Source organism: Theropithecus gelada, chromosome 14 (assembly GCF_003255815.1).
Source record: "Theropithecus gelada isolate Dixy chromosome 14, Tgel_1.0, whole genome shotgun sequence".
Lineage (NCBI taxonomy): Eukaryota > Metazoa > Chordata > Mammalia > Primates > Cercopithecidae > Theropithecus > Theropithecus gelada.
Genome location: NC_037682.1, coordinates 61,675,863 through 61,691,304, shown reverse-complemented (window position 1 = coordinate 61,691,304; position 15,442 = coordinate 61,675,863). Strand labels below are relative to the sequence as shown.

The 15,442-nt window shown below is 38.1% G+C and overlaps 1 protein-coding gene across 1 annotated transcript; it reads left to right on the top strand.

Annotated features, from left to right (window-relative positions):
* Positions 1 to 13,394: 13,394 nt before the first annotated feature.
* LOC112605899 (olfactory receptor 52D1) lies at positions 13,395 to 14,359 on the top strand. Its single transcript, XM_025355807.1, is given in 2 exon segments — positions 13,395 to 13,998; positions 14,001 to 14,359. Coding segments are annotated over 2 exon segments (963 nt in total).
* The last annotated feature ends 1,083 nt before the right edge of the window (positions 14,360 to 15,442 follow it).

The window sequence follows — 15,442 nt, the reverse complement described above, 5'->3', positions numbered from 1 at the left end:
GTTTTCAGTTTAGAAATATCACACTTGTTTATAAAACTTATTCCTTAAAATTTTATTCTTTTTGCTATTGTAGATGAATTAACTTCATTTTGGAATTATAACTGAATTTGTGTGCTGGTTTTGCATTCTGTAATCTAGCTTAACTTGTTCATTAGTTCTAATTTTGCTTGTGTGTGTGTGTGTGTATGTGTGTGTGTGTGTGTGTATTCCTTAGGATTGTTCATACGCAAAGTCATGGTGTCTGCAAATAGGAATAATTTACTCGTTCCTTTCTGTTCTGGACTTTCTCTGCTTTCTATTCTCTTTGCTTGCTACCTAGCTAGAACTTTCAGTACAATGTTAAATAGAAGTAGCAAGTGACAGCTTCCTTCTCTTGTTTCTGATCTTAGGGAGAAAACTTTTAGTGCTGAATATGAGATTACTTGTAGGTTTTTGCATCAATACCCTTTATCTAGATGAGAAACTTTCCCTCTATTACTAGTTTGCTGAGAGTTTTTTTAATGAAAGTGTGTTTTGTTTTTCCAAATCCTTTTTTTTACATCTACTAATTATGTGAATCTTACCCTTTCTCCAAGGCCATTTTTACAGAAACATAAATGATATTTTTTTAATTAATATGGAATTCCCAGGTATCCCAAGTGGCCAAAATAATTCTGAGAAAAAGAAAGATAAAAATGAAGAACTCAAATTTTCCTATTCCAAAATATACCACAAAGTTATAGCAATCAAAGCAGTATGGTCCTGGCATAAGCATAGACATTACATTAAAGGAATAGATTAATTGAGATCATTGTTTTCTGGGCTAGTTGTTTTTTGACTAAGGTGTCAGGACCGCTCAGTAAAAAAAAATAGTCTCTTTCACAAATGGGTGCTGGGACAATTTGGTATCTATATGTAACAGAATAGAGTTAGACCCTTACCCCATATCATATAAAAAAATAACTCTAAATGGATTAAAGAACTAAAAATAAGAAGAAAAACAATAAAACTGTTAGAAGAAAACATAGAGGTAAGTTTTCATGACCTTGTACTTTGCAAATAGATTATTTGATTGACATCAAACATGAACAAAAAAAGAAAGGTAAATTTGACTTATCAAAATTACATGCTTTTGTGTACCAAAGGATGCTGTCAAGAGTGTGAAAAGATAGCACATAAAAATGCTGACTCTGATCATTTTTACCAGTTTTCTAGTTGCTTTTTAGAGATACTTGCTCTACTTTTTTCCCTGTTATCACCCTATTTCTTGGTAGACATAAGAACAAAAAAAAATGTATTTGTGAAAAGAAGAGAAAGAATGCTATATTTGGTTAAAAAAAAAATTGGATCAGACCCAGAAAAAATATCAAGTCAGTCATTTATCAGTGATATATTAAAGCATAAATTTAAGCCTCAGTTCTTTCATCTTCAAAGTGGAGATGATAGTATCTTACACATTTACTAACTGCTCTTTCAACTCTGCCAGAATCCATCCATTTCTTTCCTTAGCTGATGGAAGGATCATTCTAAATTCCAAATTTCCCTGCTTACGTTCTTCAAAAAATACATACTATTCTTTGTTTAAAACTAAGTAATGACCCTGGCATGCGCCATTTATCTTTCAGGAATTAGTCTAAACTCATCTCTCTACTTCTTTGACCCACTGACTTTGGGGCTGGGACATTTTATCCCTTCCTCCATTCCTTGAGCAATAAAAGGAGAAGTGCATTCATTACAGCTGGTGCCAGTCACTAAGCCATGAGCTACTTAAGGTCATATTCATCAGCCATCTGATTTATGTCTTCTTATTTCTCTTTCATTCCTAAATGGACTGTATTTCAGTATTACCACATCATAAAACTGTGCATCTACTGTCACCACCGAACTCAGAGATATCAATATAAATATCATTATAACTCAAGAGATTATCAATATCATTATATGCAATAGATTGTCAGTGCAGAGATTGATACAATTGAATGTTTCTTATTTATTGACTGATTTTTTCTTTCTTGAATCAGTAACATTATGCTTTCCTGGTTCTCCATCTGTGCCTTCATGTCCACATTTCTTCAGTTTTCTTTTAAAATGGCCCTCCCTACTTTGTCTCCTAATAGTAACAATCTTCACAGCTCTTTTCTAAGCCTGATTCAATGTTGACTTTACATACTCTCCCTGGGTGATCTTGGAAAATGTTCAATTTTTACTATCTCTGACACACTGATGATTCTCAAATCTATATCTTTAGTTCTAATTTTTTTTTCAAAGAACTGTTTGTTACCTATAATTAGCTATTTCATAGAAACTTTAAAGTCAACCTGTCTTCTTTCTAGTTTCCTTTTCTCAATAAATGGCATGATTTTTATAGTCCATTGAACAAAAAAAAAAAAATCTGGGTTTCATTCTGCATGTATTTCTCTCATTATCCCCTACATTCATTTAGGTAGTCACCAAAGTTAGCTATAACTGGAGATAGAGATTTTAAGAAGTAATTTAAGTGACGTGAAGTCATAGGGTAGGACCTTGGCTTTGTAAGGTTAGTGTTCTTATAAGAAGAGCACCAGAGACTTCACTCCTTACATTCCACAAAGGAAAGGCTAAGAAAAAAAGTAGCCTTCTGTAAGCCAAGAAACCCTACCCTGCCAAACCTTGACTTAAGACTGCAAGTCTCCAGAATGGTAAGAAACAAATTTCTATTGTTTAGGCTATGCCACCTGTGATATTTTGTGATGGCAGCCCTAGCCAGCTAATTTAGTATTCAATAGTACCAGTGATAAAGGATTGGTGATACTTATCCAGGTTAGAAACCAAAGCGCTACTATAAAGAAAGAAGAAAGCCTAAACTGCCAGGTATACCATCTCTGGTAGAAAAAGATCAGTTTTTTATGATTCTTACTTTATTAAAGTTATAATTACAAACATAGTAGTAGAAAATCTGTGATTTAAAAAAATCAATAAACTTCATGTATCTTAATTTTCTCATCTAGTGCATTGCCCTTTCTAGTCAACAAGCAAAGAAACAATTCCAATTCCTAGAGCAAGCCTATTTAATGATTAATAAAATTACTATATACTTGCCTAGAGCTTGCTTTCCCTGTCTTTCCTATATTTATTTTAAGAACAACGTATTGTCTTAGACCAAAGTACCTTGGCAATGTTTGAATGTTCTGCACTGAAATATATTATGAAGAATAAGCCAGTGGGGATAGTTTTGCCTCTCTCAGTCTTGCCCTAAATTAAAATAAGTCAGAGTTATTAAAGAAGAATCTTATGAAAGATGAAGAAAGAAACATTCAAATACCAAACACTGTTTTTAGATGTTTAACTTAAGGACATTTTTGAAGTTGTAATTTAGTATTTATCATTCGGATAGGTAGTTACTAGAAAGAAACAAACCTCTAAACAGTTGAGAGATTATATTTAGCAATTGTAAATGTAGTTGAAATGTTTCAAAAGACTATCATATTTTTCAAAATTTATGAGATGGCTCTTACAAACAAAAAATTTATGTCATATGCATGTGTGTATGCTTTTTAGAGAGGATAAGCATTTAAAAAGCTATGAATTAGTCAACTAAAAGTTATTTCTATCAAGTGTTTTCATAAAATATTTTCAAACTGTAGTCAATTTTGATATTTAATCTTGTAAAAATGTTTTCTATTTTCTTAGCAATATGTAATTTTCTCCTATATTAATAAAGAAAAAATTTATTGTGAGGTCTAACAAAATGAATTGGTTTCTAATTTTTATACATAATTCATATTTACTCAATCCTATAATATGATACAAGTTATAGTGCATGCTTGTATATAAATGTACCAAAGGATTACATGCTGAATTTTATGGTATTGCTTGCCCTAAAACCACATTTCTATGCACTGCTTTTATGATGCTTAGGCTGGGACTGCATTTTTTCTTTGCCAGTTGGGTTGTTGGCCTGTTGGGCTCTGCCAGCAGGAGGCAGTAAGGGAGACAGGAAAGCTGAATGAAGGATAAGAGATTTGCTTTTCCTGCTGGTTCTCCCACCACCCCTGATGTGGGTTTCAGCAGCTCGGGTGGCGGGAGGAGTGGCAGCAACCAAGCAGCCCACCTTCGTGAAGGCTCTCAGTGCACCTTGGCCACAGGTACCCAACACACCCCCTCCCAGCTGCCAGAATGCCCAAAAGGAATGTCAGCTCCACCGAAGGAAATGCCAAGGAAGAGCCCAGGAGGAGATCAGTGCGGTTGTCTGCTAAACCTGCTCCTGTAAAAGTGGAAGCAGTGGCTGGCAAGGTGGCCAAATAGGAACAGCTGCAGTCTGCAGCTACCAGTGAGATCAATGCAGAAGGCAGGTGATGTCTACATTTCCAAATGAGGTATCTGGTTCATCTCACTGGCACTGGTTAGACACTGGGTACAGTGCACAGAGGGCAAGCCAAAGCAGGGTGGGGTGTCGCCTCACCTAGGAAGCACAAGGGGTCGGGGAACTCCCTACCCCTAGCCAAGGGAAGCCATGAGGGACCATGCCCTGAAGAATGATGCACTCCAGCCCACATACTATGCTTTTCCCACAGTCTTCACAACCCACAGACCATGAGATTCCCTTGGGTGCCTAGGCCACCAGGGCCCTGGGTTTCAAGCACAAAACTGGGTGGCTGTTTGGGCAGACACTGAGCTAGCTGCAGAAGTTTTTTTTCATACCCTAGTGGCTCCTGGAATGCCAGGGAGACAGAACCATTCACTCCCCTGGACAGGGGGCTGAAGCCAGGGAGCCAAGTGGTCTAGCTCAGTGGTTCCCAGCCCCATGGACTCCAGCAAGCTAAGATCCACTGGCTTGAAATTCTTGCTGCCAGCACAGCAGTCTGAAGTTGACCTGGGATGCTCAAGCTTGGCAGGGGGAGGGGCATCTGCCATATTGAGGCTTGAGTAGGCGGTTTTGCCCTCACAGTGTAAACAAAGCTACAGGGAAGTTTGAACTGGGTGGAGCCCACTGCTCTACAGAGCTGCTGCAGCCAGACTGCCTCTCTACAGTCCTCCTCTCTGGGCAGGGCAGCAGAAAGGCAGCAGCCCCAGTCAGGGGCTTATAGATAAAACCCCCATCTCCCTGGGACAGAGCACCTGGGGGAAGGGGTGCCTGTGGGCACAGCTTTAGCAGACTTAAACGTCCCTGCCTGCTGGCTCTGAAGGGAGCAGCGAATCTCCCAGCACAGCGTTCGAGCTCTGCTAAGGAACAGACTGCCTCCTCAAGTGGGTCCCTGACCCCTATGCCTCCTGACCGGGAGATACCTCCCAGCAGGGATCAACAGACACCTCATACATACAGAAGAACTCCAGCTAGCATCTGGAGGGTGCCCCTCTGGGATGAAGTTTCCAGAGGAAGGAACAGGCAGCAGTCTTTGCTGTTCTGCATCTTCTACTGGTGATACCCAGGCAAACACGGTCTGGAGTGGACCTCCAGCAAACTCCAGCAGACCTGCAGCAGAGGGGCCAGTTAGAAGGAAAACTAACAGAAAGGAATAGCATCAACATCAACAAAAAGGACGTCCATCCAGTAACCTCATTCGAAGGTCACCAACATCAAAGACCAAAGGTAGATAAATCCATGAAGATGAGGAAAAAACAGCACAAAAAGGCTTCATATTCCAAAAACCAGAATGCCTCTTCTCCTCGAAAGGATCACAACTCCTCACCAGCAAGGAAACAAAACTGGATGGAGAATGTGTTTGACAAATTGACAGAATTAGGCTTCAGAAGGTGGCTAATAACAAACTCCTCCAAGCTAAAGGAGCATGTTCTAACCCAATGTAAGGAAGCTAAGAACTTTGAAAGAAGGTTAGAGGAATTGCTAACTAGAATAACCAGTTTTGAGAAGAAAATAAATGACCTGATGGAGCTGAAAAACACAGCAAGAGAACTTTGTGAAGCATACACAAGTATCAACAGCCAAGTCAATCACGCAGAAGAAAGGATATCAGAGATTGAAGATCAACTTAATGAAATAAAGTGTGAAGACAAGATTAGAGAAAAAAGAATGAAAAGTAATAAGCAAAGACTCCAAGAAATATGGGACTATGTGAAAACACCAAACCTATGTTTGATTGGTGTACCTGAAAGTGACAGGGAGAATGGAACCAAGTTGGAAAAAACTCTTCAGGATATTCAGGGAAACGGGGAGCAAAAGGAAAAGAGGCCAAAGTGGCTAACCAAGAAACTAAAGAACATTTATCTGCAGAAAACAGAGAAGTGAAAACTAAGGAGAGTCCAACCTCTGAAGAAACAAGAGAGAAAGAAGCCAAGCCTGATTAATACCACATACCATGTCTTATCAGTGGTCCTTGCCTCTCTTTCTTGTACAATCCAGAGGAATATTTTTATCAACTATTTTGTAAATGCAAGTTTTTTAGTAGCTCTAGAAACATTTATAAGAAGGAGGGAATCCCACCTCATCCCATCTTCTAAGTGTAAATGCTTTATTTAAGAGGTGAAATCATTTGCTGGTTGTTTATTTTTTGGTACAACCAGAAAATAGTGTGGGTTATTGAATTACGGGAGGCTTTGACTGTCTTTGGTGTCATCTTAACCTTCCATAGATGGGGGGTTAGTTTTTATATCCTATAATACAATGCATATTAAATGACAATATGGAGTCAGTCCTGCATTTAATGTCTTGAACATTTTAAATTACTTCTATGTTGTTTTTTGGTAGACTTGTTTCCTAAAGAAAACCACTCCTTGATCATGGCGCTCCCTGTCAGAACTGTGTGCACTCTGTAACATCTTTGGTTGTGGCAGTCCTGTTTTCCTAATAACTTGGTTACTGTGCTGTGAAAGATTAAAAATCTGAATATGTAGTGTACATGCTATTCAGTTGTGAATTGGTGGGACGTATGTAACAGCTTATCAACATGTGAGGATGCCGGTACTTGATAGCCTCTTAAAGACAATTTGCTTCCAAATTCTAAGCTGGAAAGTCACTGGAATAACTTTAAAAAAATAATTACAATACATGACTTTTTAGATTTTCAGTATGTATGTTAAGAATTGTGTACAAATTGAAATGTCCATACTGATCCTCAACCAATAAAATCTCAGTTATGAAAAAAAAAAGAGATTTGCTTTTCCTGTTCACATTTTTTTTTTCTGTTAGTGTCATGCAAGTACTGTTTTGTCCTCAGCAACAGCCATTAATCTAATGGAAGCAGTTGGTTCCAGTTTACATTTTCTATTCCTCCCCTACTTTTAACCAACTTCATCATGTCCCTGACATATATCAGCACCACCTGGCTGAGACCTCGCACCAAAGGTCTGGGCCCCAGCTCTGTGAGTATCCTTCTCTGCATTTCATATGACCAGAACCTCCTTTCTTAAGACTGTTGCTGATTACAGCAGTTACTCTCAATTATGCTATAATTCCTACATTGCATAAATGAAAGTTTCCCATTCTCAACTAAGTTAGTTATGTAAATAAGTGTTCTCAGAGTTTAAATTTTTATAGGTAAAATTAAGAATGAGGATTGTAAAATCTGTCTCATTCCATCAATATTGTCTTATGGATACATTAAGTAATTTGGGAGAAAACAGAAAATTCTATCAATGTCATTAAGATATGTATTTCCAAAAACCTTAGGCCTATGTTTAATAATTTATAAAATGTAAGGATTTTTCATATGGCCCTCATTAATGAATCCTTATAATAATTTCAATAACAAAACATTTTAACATTTTGAGCCTACAGTTATAGGAAATAAAACTAATCCCAATTTTTATACATATTATTTATAAGTAAGAGAGATTGACTATAATGATATATTTAAGGAAAAAAAGAAATATCTGGGGTAATGAACCAACTATGAGATAAAGCAATAATATTAAATTTCTGACAGTTAAGAAAAACTTGTTCATGTATTTTTAATGAACAATGGCAAGTTAGAAATTGCTAGAGTAGAAAGTTTTTATAGGAGACATTTAAAATATATATGTGAGTTCCATGTTAAAATGTCAATATTTACAATATACTGGAAATTACATCCTGTTCTACATTTAAACTTTTAACCATAATTTTTATATTCCAACTTAAAATTTTTAAAGCAGCATGTAGTGTTTTGAAAATTCTTTAGGGAATTTCCACATAAAAATTTTGAAGTCCACTGGTTTCAAATTAATTTGAGAAGAGAAGAGAGTACAGTACTCTTAAGTCAAGAAAGAGAAGTAATTAACCCTGAGAGGAAACTTTTCTGGATGTGACCCTTGGTGCAAGGACTTGATGAATAGGTAACGTCATAGGATATGAAGGGATCTGGCTAGAGCATTGATGTCATTTTCTAAAAGGACTGCCTTCAGTGGTACATACCAGGGCAGTTACAGTAAGCCATGCTCAAAAGGGTCCTAAGCTTTGCTTAGTACTCTGGTATCATCGTCACAAAATTCTTCTTTTTCTCTTGGAACATGAGTTTGTAAGTGAAGTGCAATGGTATAAGTGTGTATATATGTGTGCACCACCATTATTTGCTGCACCATTCAGATAAATCTTTTCCAACATCCCATGAGCACAGAATTGTGGTGGACACACAATGACTGGAAATTTAAAGAGACTCATAGAAGTAAAAAGAAGAGAAAAAGAAGACAAGGAAAGAAGTGAAAAAGTAAGAGATCAGAATAGAGGAAAAGACAGGCTAGGTGTTTAATTTCAAATTTCCTTGAAAACTCAGAAAATTTCACTTGCTCATTTTTTTTCTCAATTATCAACTGCTTCTTCTCTTTTCCTCAATAGATGGACCACAGATCAAATCCTTAGGGGATGCCACCTGAGTTTTCACACCTGCACATCACAGAAAGAGTCAATAAATAACCCCATTTACCAATCCCCTTGACTAAAGGAAGCAGAAATGCAGAGCTAAATGGAAGACATTTATTTAGCCCAGAAAACTGAGAAAGGACAAGACATTTCAACACGAATTACACATTCAGACCCTCCACTCTCTCATACCACACTCCCTTGAACCTGCAGAGAAGCACAGCTTTCACTTCCCTAAACAAAACTTTGCATCCAGATACACACCTCTTGCCAAAGCCACTGCACCATCACACTCTCTCCCACACAGCTTCACCCCCATACACACGCCTTTACACCGAGGTCCAACCTCTGCATGCTCCACCTGCCAACGCATGTCTCTTATGCAGGTAAGTTCTTGAAATCAGATTCCTCAACAATATGTTCAGTGAATGAACTCACAGCTAAGTTATTGGCATCTAGGTCTAAGATGGGGACCCAGACTCAGGATCCTGAAACAAGTTAGGAAGGATGCCTGTATTGTGAACCTAAATGATACTCAAGCTCAATATCCATTTCCCACTGTTTTCTAAAGGGAAACAAATGGGACCTGCTCCTGCCTCAATCTTTCTGGTCCACACATCCTTAGATAATCACAGAGTAGCAGTTATCTTACAACAGTTATTTTAAATCTTCCTTAGAGGGCAAGAATAGGCCAGAAAGAAAGGAGAAACGAATATGGTAGTGACTCCAGCTGTCTAAACTCTATCTTCTAAGCTTCTTTCCCCTATTATCACAGGTCAGTGCCAATGCTGAGCCCAAAACCATCTAGTGTCATCACTAAAAATATCAATGCAATGCATTATGATAATATCTAATTTTATGTACTTCACAAAGACATGTGTTTACTTGATCTTCCCAATATTTCTGTAAGAAGTAGAGAAGGACTTGTTTTCTTGGGTTTACTGGTGGGAGAGGTTAAATGACCTGCCCGAGGACACAAAGCCAGGAAGCAGCAAACCTGGGCCTTGGCCCTTGTCTTTGAACAACAAACCTGGTGGTATTACCACAGTATCATCTTGCCTCTGGCTAAATAAACATTACGTATGTATTATTTCAAAATATTCTTATGGGCAATGTAAGAATAAACCTGCCTTTTAAAAAAGTTTTTCTGCTCCAATAGATGCTATACAATATCAATATTCTTCATAGCTTTATAGGTTTTGGTTGATTTTAGCATTTTCAGGTTTGACAAACTGGCACTATACAGACTGCCTACTCTTTCTCTGGCAATGAAAAGTACATCATCTACATAATCTGCAAAGAATATGGTACTCTATGATTTCAAAAAAGAAGTCAGAAGCAGATTTCTCATCATAGCCCCCCACCCTGACCAAAAGTAACAGAAGGTAGATCTCTGCTGTTCTCCCCTTCACTCTTAGTCCAGCAAAAGAAAAAGGATGAAAGAATGCACAGAACACAAATCCTACAAAATTTTACCAAAGCACATATGACATAAAAATAACCTTCCTCTCACATTTTTAAGTGCATCAAAAAGAAGGTTCACAGTAATAATATCAAGAATTGAGGCAATGTTTAGAAGTTATAATAGTAAGAGCTCTAGAAATAGATGTATCTTTCCCATAAAAATGTGTTAATTGTTTCTCCATTTCTTCAGCTTTGTGTCCCTGGTGCCGTCAGCCTCAGCACCTGATGGACTCTGCTTGGGCTGAGCAATGAATTTGAGTCTGAACTTGCAGATCACCAGCAATGTGATTTCTCCCTTAAGCATCCCCCTCCAACTCAGAGTGAAAGTCAAAGTCCCTTCTGTGGCCTAAGGATCTAGACTATCTTATCATTATCTAACATATATTTTACTTGTGCATTTTGTTTGCTATTTATCTGCCTTTGCTAAAACCTAAACTCTTTCATGGCAGGGATTTTTGTCTGCTTGTTCATTGCTATTACCCCAGTTCCACACAGTGACTGGTCCATGGTATGTGCCCACTAAGTACTATTGGGTTATTGGAGACCCGAGGAGGAGGAGAGGGAAGAAATGTGGGGGCATTTGACAAGAAAATGATAGATTCTGCTTTGGGAGAGTGTCTCTGAAAACTTCTTGACTCACTTCTGAGATTAAGCAGCCACAAGCAGCTCTTTATCTTCTAATTTTGCCTAAGACATCCACACAGCCCACAATGGGCATCCCCTCCCCTGCGTTAATCATTGTTTCCCGTCTCTCTTCTGCATTTTAAACCAAAGCAGAGGGTAGGAAGGCAGATGAGCTGAGCATCTGGGCTAGATAGGAACCTATAGTACAGCCCTGCACCAGCTGATGCCAATAACTTTTTCTTTGCTCTGTATCTTTTGTCTCATAACTTCCTAAACACCATCAGTCATCAGTTATCTTTGCTGCAGTAAAATATGTATGTGTTTCTTTGTATTGCAGTCCTAGGTGCTCTGTTATGGTAGGAATCAATAAGATGTCTCCTGTTCTTACAAAAAAAAAAAAAAAAAAAAAACCTCAATGCAAATAAAGGGGACTCCCTAATTCCACCTCTTTGGAGCTCAGATAATGAGTAAAGATACTGCAGCACTAGGAATTGATGTTAGAGAAAAATAAGATATTCACCTAATTTGAAAGAGAGAGGAATTCAAGTATTGGACATATTAAAGGACAGTAGGGCGAGGCAAAAACACCAAACTCTGAATCTGGAGACATGAGACCTAACGATAGTTCTGCAAATAAAATGCCTCATGAGCTAAATTACATCAGTTCACTTCTCTGGGCTTGGCCTTTTCATTGATTAGGGATGTGAATGATAACTGTACTCTCTTTTATCCAGAGTATATGTTGTTACAATATAAATATCTTATTTTTTTAGAAAAAAATACAGGAATTATTCTGGGTATACAAATGTTTAATTCCATGAATAGTCATCTTTAGTCAACAACAAAATTTTGTGAAGTTAGGTCAGATAGTGTCATTCCCAATTTAAAGATAAAAACTAAGGCACAAAAAGGCTTTGGAAATTTTTTCAATGCCACATAGTAAGCAGACAGAAAATCAGAGAATGACTACATTCATTGCCCTTTCTAAATTGAGACTGCCCAGAGAAGTAAGAGATTTGTTCAAAGTCACAAACCAATAATGTTACAGAATCAGGGCTAAAATTCAGATTTCCTGGCATTTCTACTCAGAATTCTTTTAGGGATACATGTTATTGAGACAATGTGTATAATACTAGCTATCCCTCTACAACAAGAACAGAATCCCCTTCTAGTCCCTTTATGGGTGGCAAATCCAGAATACCTAACTTTTTATATCTGCCTCTAATAGCACTTGCCATTATGATCTGACCTCACATCCAGCCATTATACTGGTGAATTGGAGGACTATACGCTGACTTTGCCATAGTTGAGTGCAGTATCCTCAACAAGCATATCTCATTTATCTCACACTTCCTTCTGGTATACCCATGTGAATGCTCAAATTGCTGTATATATTCAATCATGATATGAAAGCATATTTAGGTTGCCTAGCCTCTTCATAGGCACTTCAGATGATATATATATCATATATGTGATACATATGGTATGTATGACATATATGATACATATCATATGTATCACATATATGATATATATACACACACACACAAACTAAGGCACAAAAAGGCTTTGGAGTTTTTTTCAATGCCACATAGTGAGCAGACAGAAAATCAGAGAATGACTACATTCATTGCCCTTTCTAAATTGAGAATGCCCAGAGAAGTAAGAGATTTGTTCAAAGTCACAAATCAATATATATATACACATATATGTATATATACACATATATACATACACATATATGTATATATACACATATATACATACACATATATTATGTATATATATATACATGTGTGTGTGTACGTGTGTATATATACATACACAAAAGTGATTTGGTGTATATTTGGTACATAACAGAAAAAAGTCAATACATCATTATATCATTAATTCAAAACATCAATGGCATGTTACTAAGAATGATCAGAATTTAGTCTTTATTGAAGTTATCAAAATGTCTAGGTACAGACAGTCATGGGCAGTGTAGAGGTTATGGTTGCATAAAGACATAGTTCTAACCCAACAGAATTTTGTAAGATAGTGGAAGTAGGAAAAATACAAAATTGGAGATTGCCAAGGACCGGTTTAGAAAGGGAAGGCCTCTGAGAAACAGGGAAATTTGTATTAAAACTTAATAGAGAAGAGGAAAATAAAGGAATGACACTCCCTAGGTAGGAGAAAAGGCATGAATGAGAGGTAAGAAATATCCCATGATGTGGATGGACTAGAGATCAATAAATGATGCACAGGATGTGGAGGGAGACAAGCCTGGAAGGGTCAGTTTGAGAAGATTAATAAATACTTAGCTTGGTGCTTTGGATATAGAACTCAAAACATCATTGTACAATATAGAAGTTAGCAGAAGGTTTTAAAATGAACTATATGTGGTAGTCATTTCAGATGCTTGTACAAGTGAAAAACAAATTTTTTTCTGAGTCTAAAGAAGATTATTTCACAGAAAGATCTTTGTTTTATATAAATCAACCAAATATCTGATGTTACAGGGCAATCATAACAATACTACTCAGAAAGAGCCCTTCATTTGCCAGGAAGAATGCCAGATTCAAACCTCAGTGATAACCATCTTCCAGACACCTTCTTCTCAACAGGGATCCCAGGGCTGGAGGCTGCCCAATTCTGGATAGCCATCCCTTTCTGTGGTATGTATCTTGTAGCACTGGCTGGAAATTCTGCCCTCATCCTGGTCATTGCCTTGGAAAATGCTCTTCATGCACCTATGTACCTCTTCCTCTGCCTTCTCTCACTCACAGACCTGGCTCTCAGTTCTACCACTGTGCCCAAGATTCTGGCCATTTTGTGGCTTCATGCTGGTGAGATTTCCTTTGGTGGATGTCTGGCCCAGATGTTTTGTGTTCATTCTATCTATGCTCTGGAGTCCTCGATTCTACTTGCTATGGCCTTTGATAGATATGTGGCTATCTGTAACCCATTAAGATATACAACCATTCTCAACCATGCTGTCATAGGCAGCATTGGCTTTGTTGGGATATTCCATAGTGTGGCTATTGTTTCCCCCTTCATCTTCTTGCTGAGGCAACTCCCTTACTGTGGTCACCGTGTCATGACACACACACACTGTGACCATATGGGCATTGCCTGACTGGCCTATGCCAACATCACCGTCAATATTGTCTATGGCTGACTGTGGCTCTGCTGGCCATGGGACTGGATTCTATCCTCATTGCCATTTCCTATGGCTTTATCCTCCATGTAGTCTTTCATCTTCCATCTCGTGATGCCCAGCACAAAGTTCTAAGTACCTGTGGCTCCCACATTGGAGTCATCCTGGTTTTCTACATCCCTGCCGCCTTCTCCTTCCTCACCCACCGCTTTGGTCACCACCAAGTCCCCAAGCATGTGCACATCTTTCTGGCTAATCTCTATGTGCTGGTGCCTCCTATGCTCAATCCTATTATCTATGGAGCTAGAACCAAGCAGATTCGGAGCTGACTTCTAAAACTGCTTCACCGGGCCGGGCGCGGTGGCTCAAGCCTGTAATCCCAGCACTTTGGGAGGCCGAGACGGGCGGATCACAAGGTCAGGAGATCGAGACCATCCTGGCTAACACGGTGAAACCCCGTCTCTACTAAAAAATACAAAAAACTAGCCGGGCGAGGTGGCGGGCGCCTGTAATCCCAACTACTCGGGAGGCTGAGGCAGGAGAATGGCGTAGACCCGGGAGGTGGAGCTTGCAGTGAGCTGAGATCCGGCCACTGCACTCCAGCCTGGGCGACAGAGCGAGACTCTGTCTCAAAAATAAAAAAAAATAAAAAAAAAATAAAACTGCTTCACCTGGGGAAGACATCAATATGAGTTCTGAGCAGAAGTTGGAGATTTAAAAAAAAATGTGTAGGATAGCTGTCTAGATACATTTACATGGACAGACACTGATGATGTGAAAGGAATGGTTTGACATGGCAGGAAGCTCTGGAAGGAAGAGAAATAGTGAGATGAATCGGCGCCATCAATGATCACATTGAACATACTATTTTCCTGAGGCTCCTCAGGGAACTCTGAATACCCCAGAAAGGTGATAATATTCTCACACTTGTCTCAAAAGTGTCTATGACTTACTAAGGAGAAAGTAAATTCCTGGTCTTCAGAGGCATCTGGATTTAAGGGTAGGAATATTCTCCTGTGAGTCCAAGTGAAAAATAGGTTTGGAGTGAATTTGAGTTTGAATTCCATCACTTTGAGTATTGATGTATTTGTTTAAAGCACAAAGTATAAAGTCAGAGTGCCTGCATTTGAATCCTGACTGCTCACTTGTGACCTTGAGCATATTTGAAATGTTTCTGTGCCTCAGTTTGGCCAACTGTTAAATGGGGATAATAATAACATCTAACTTTGAATGTTGTAGTGAGAAATAAATAAGTTAGAAAACTGAAGACAGTGTAAAGCATGTAAAGCATGTAAAGCACTCATTAAATAAATATAAAATGAGAAAGTTATGTAACCTCTGTAACCATTACTAGTAAAGATATTTAACCTATATAAAACTTTTTTTACATTACCTCACATCACAGGGTTATTGTGATAATTATATTAGATAACAATTCTATAATATTTTAAAAGTGCTGG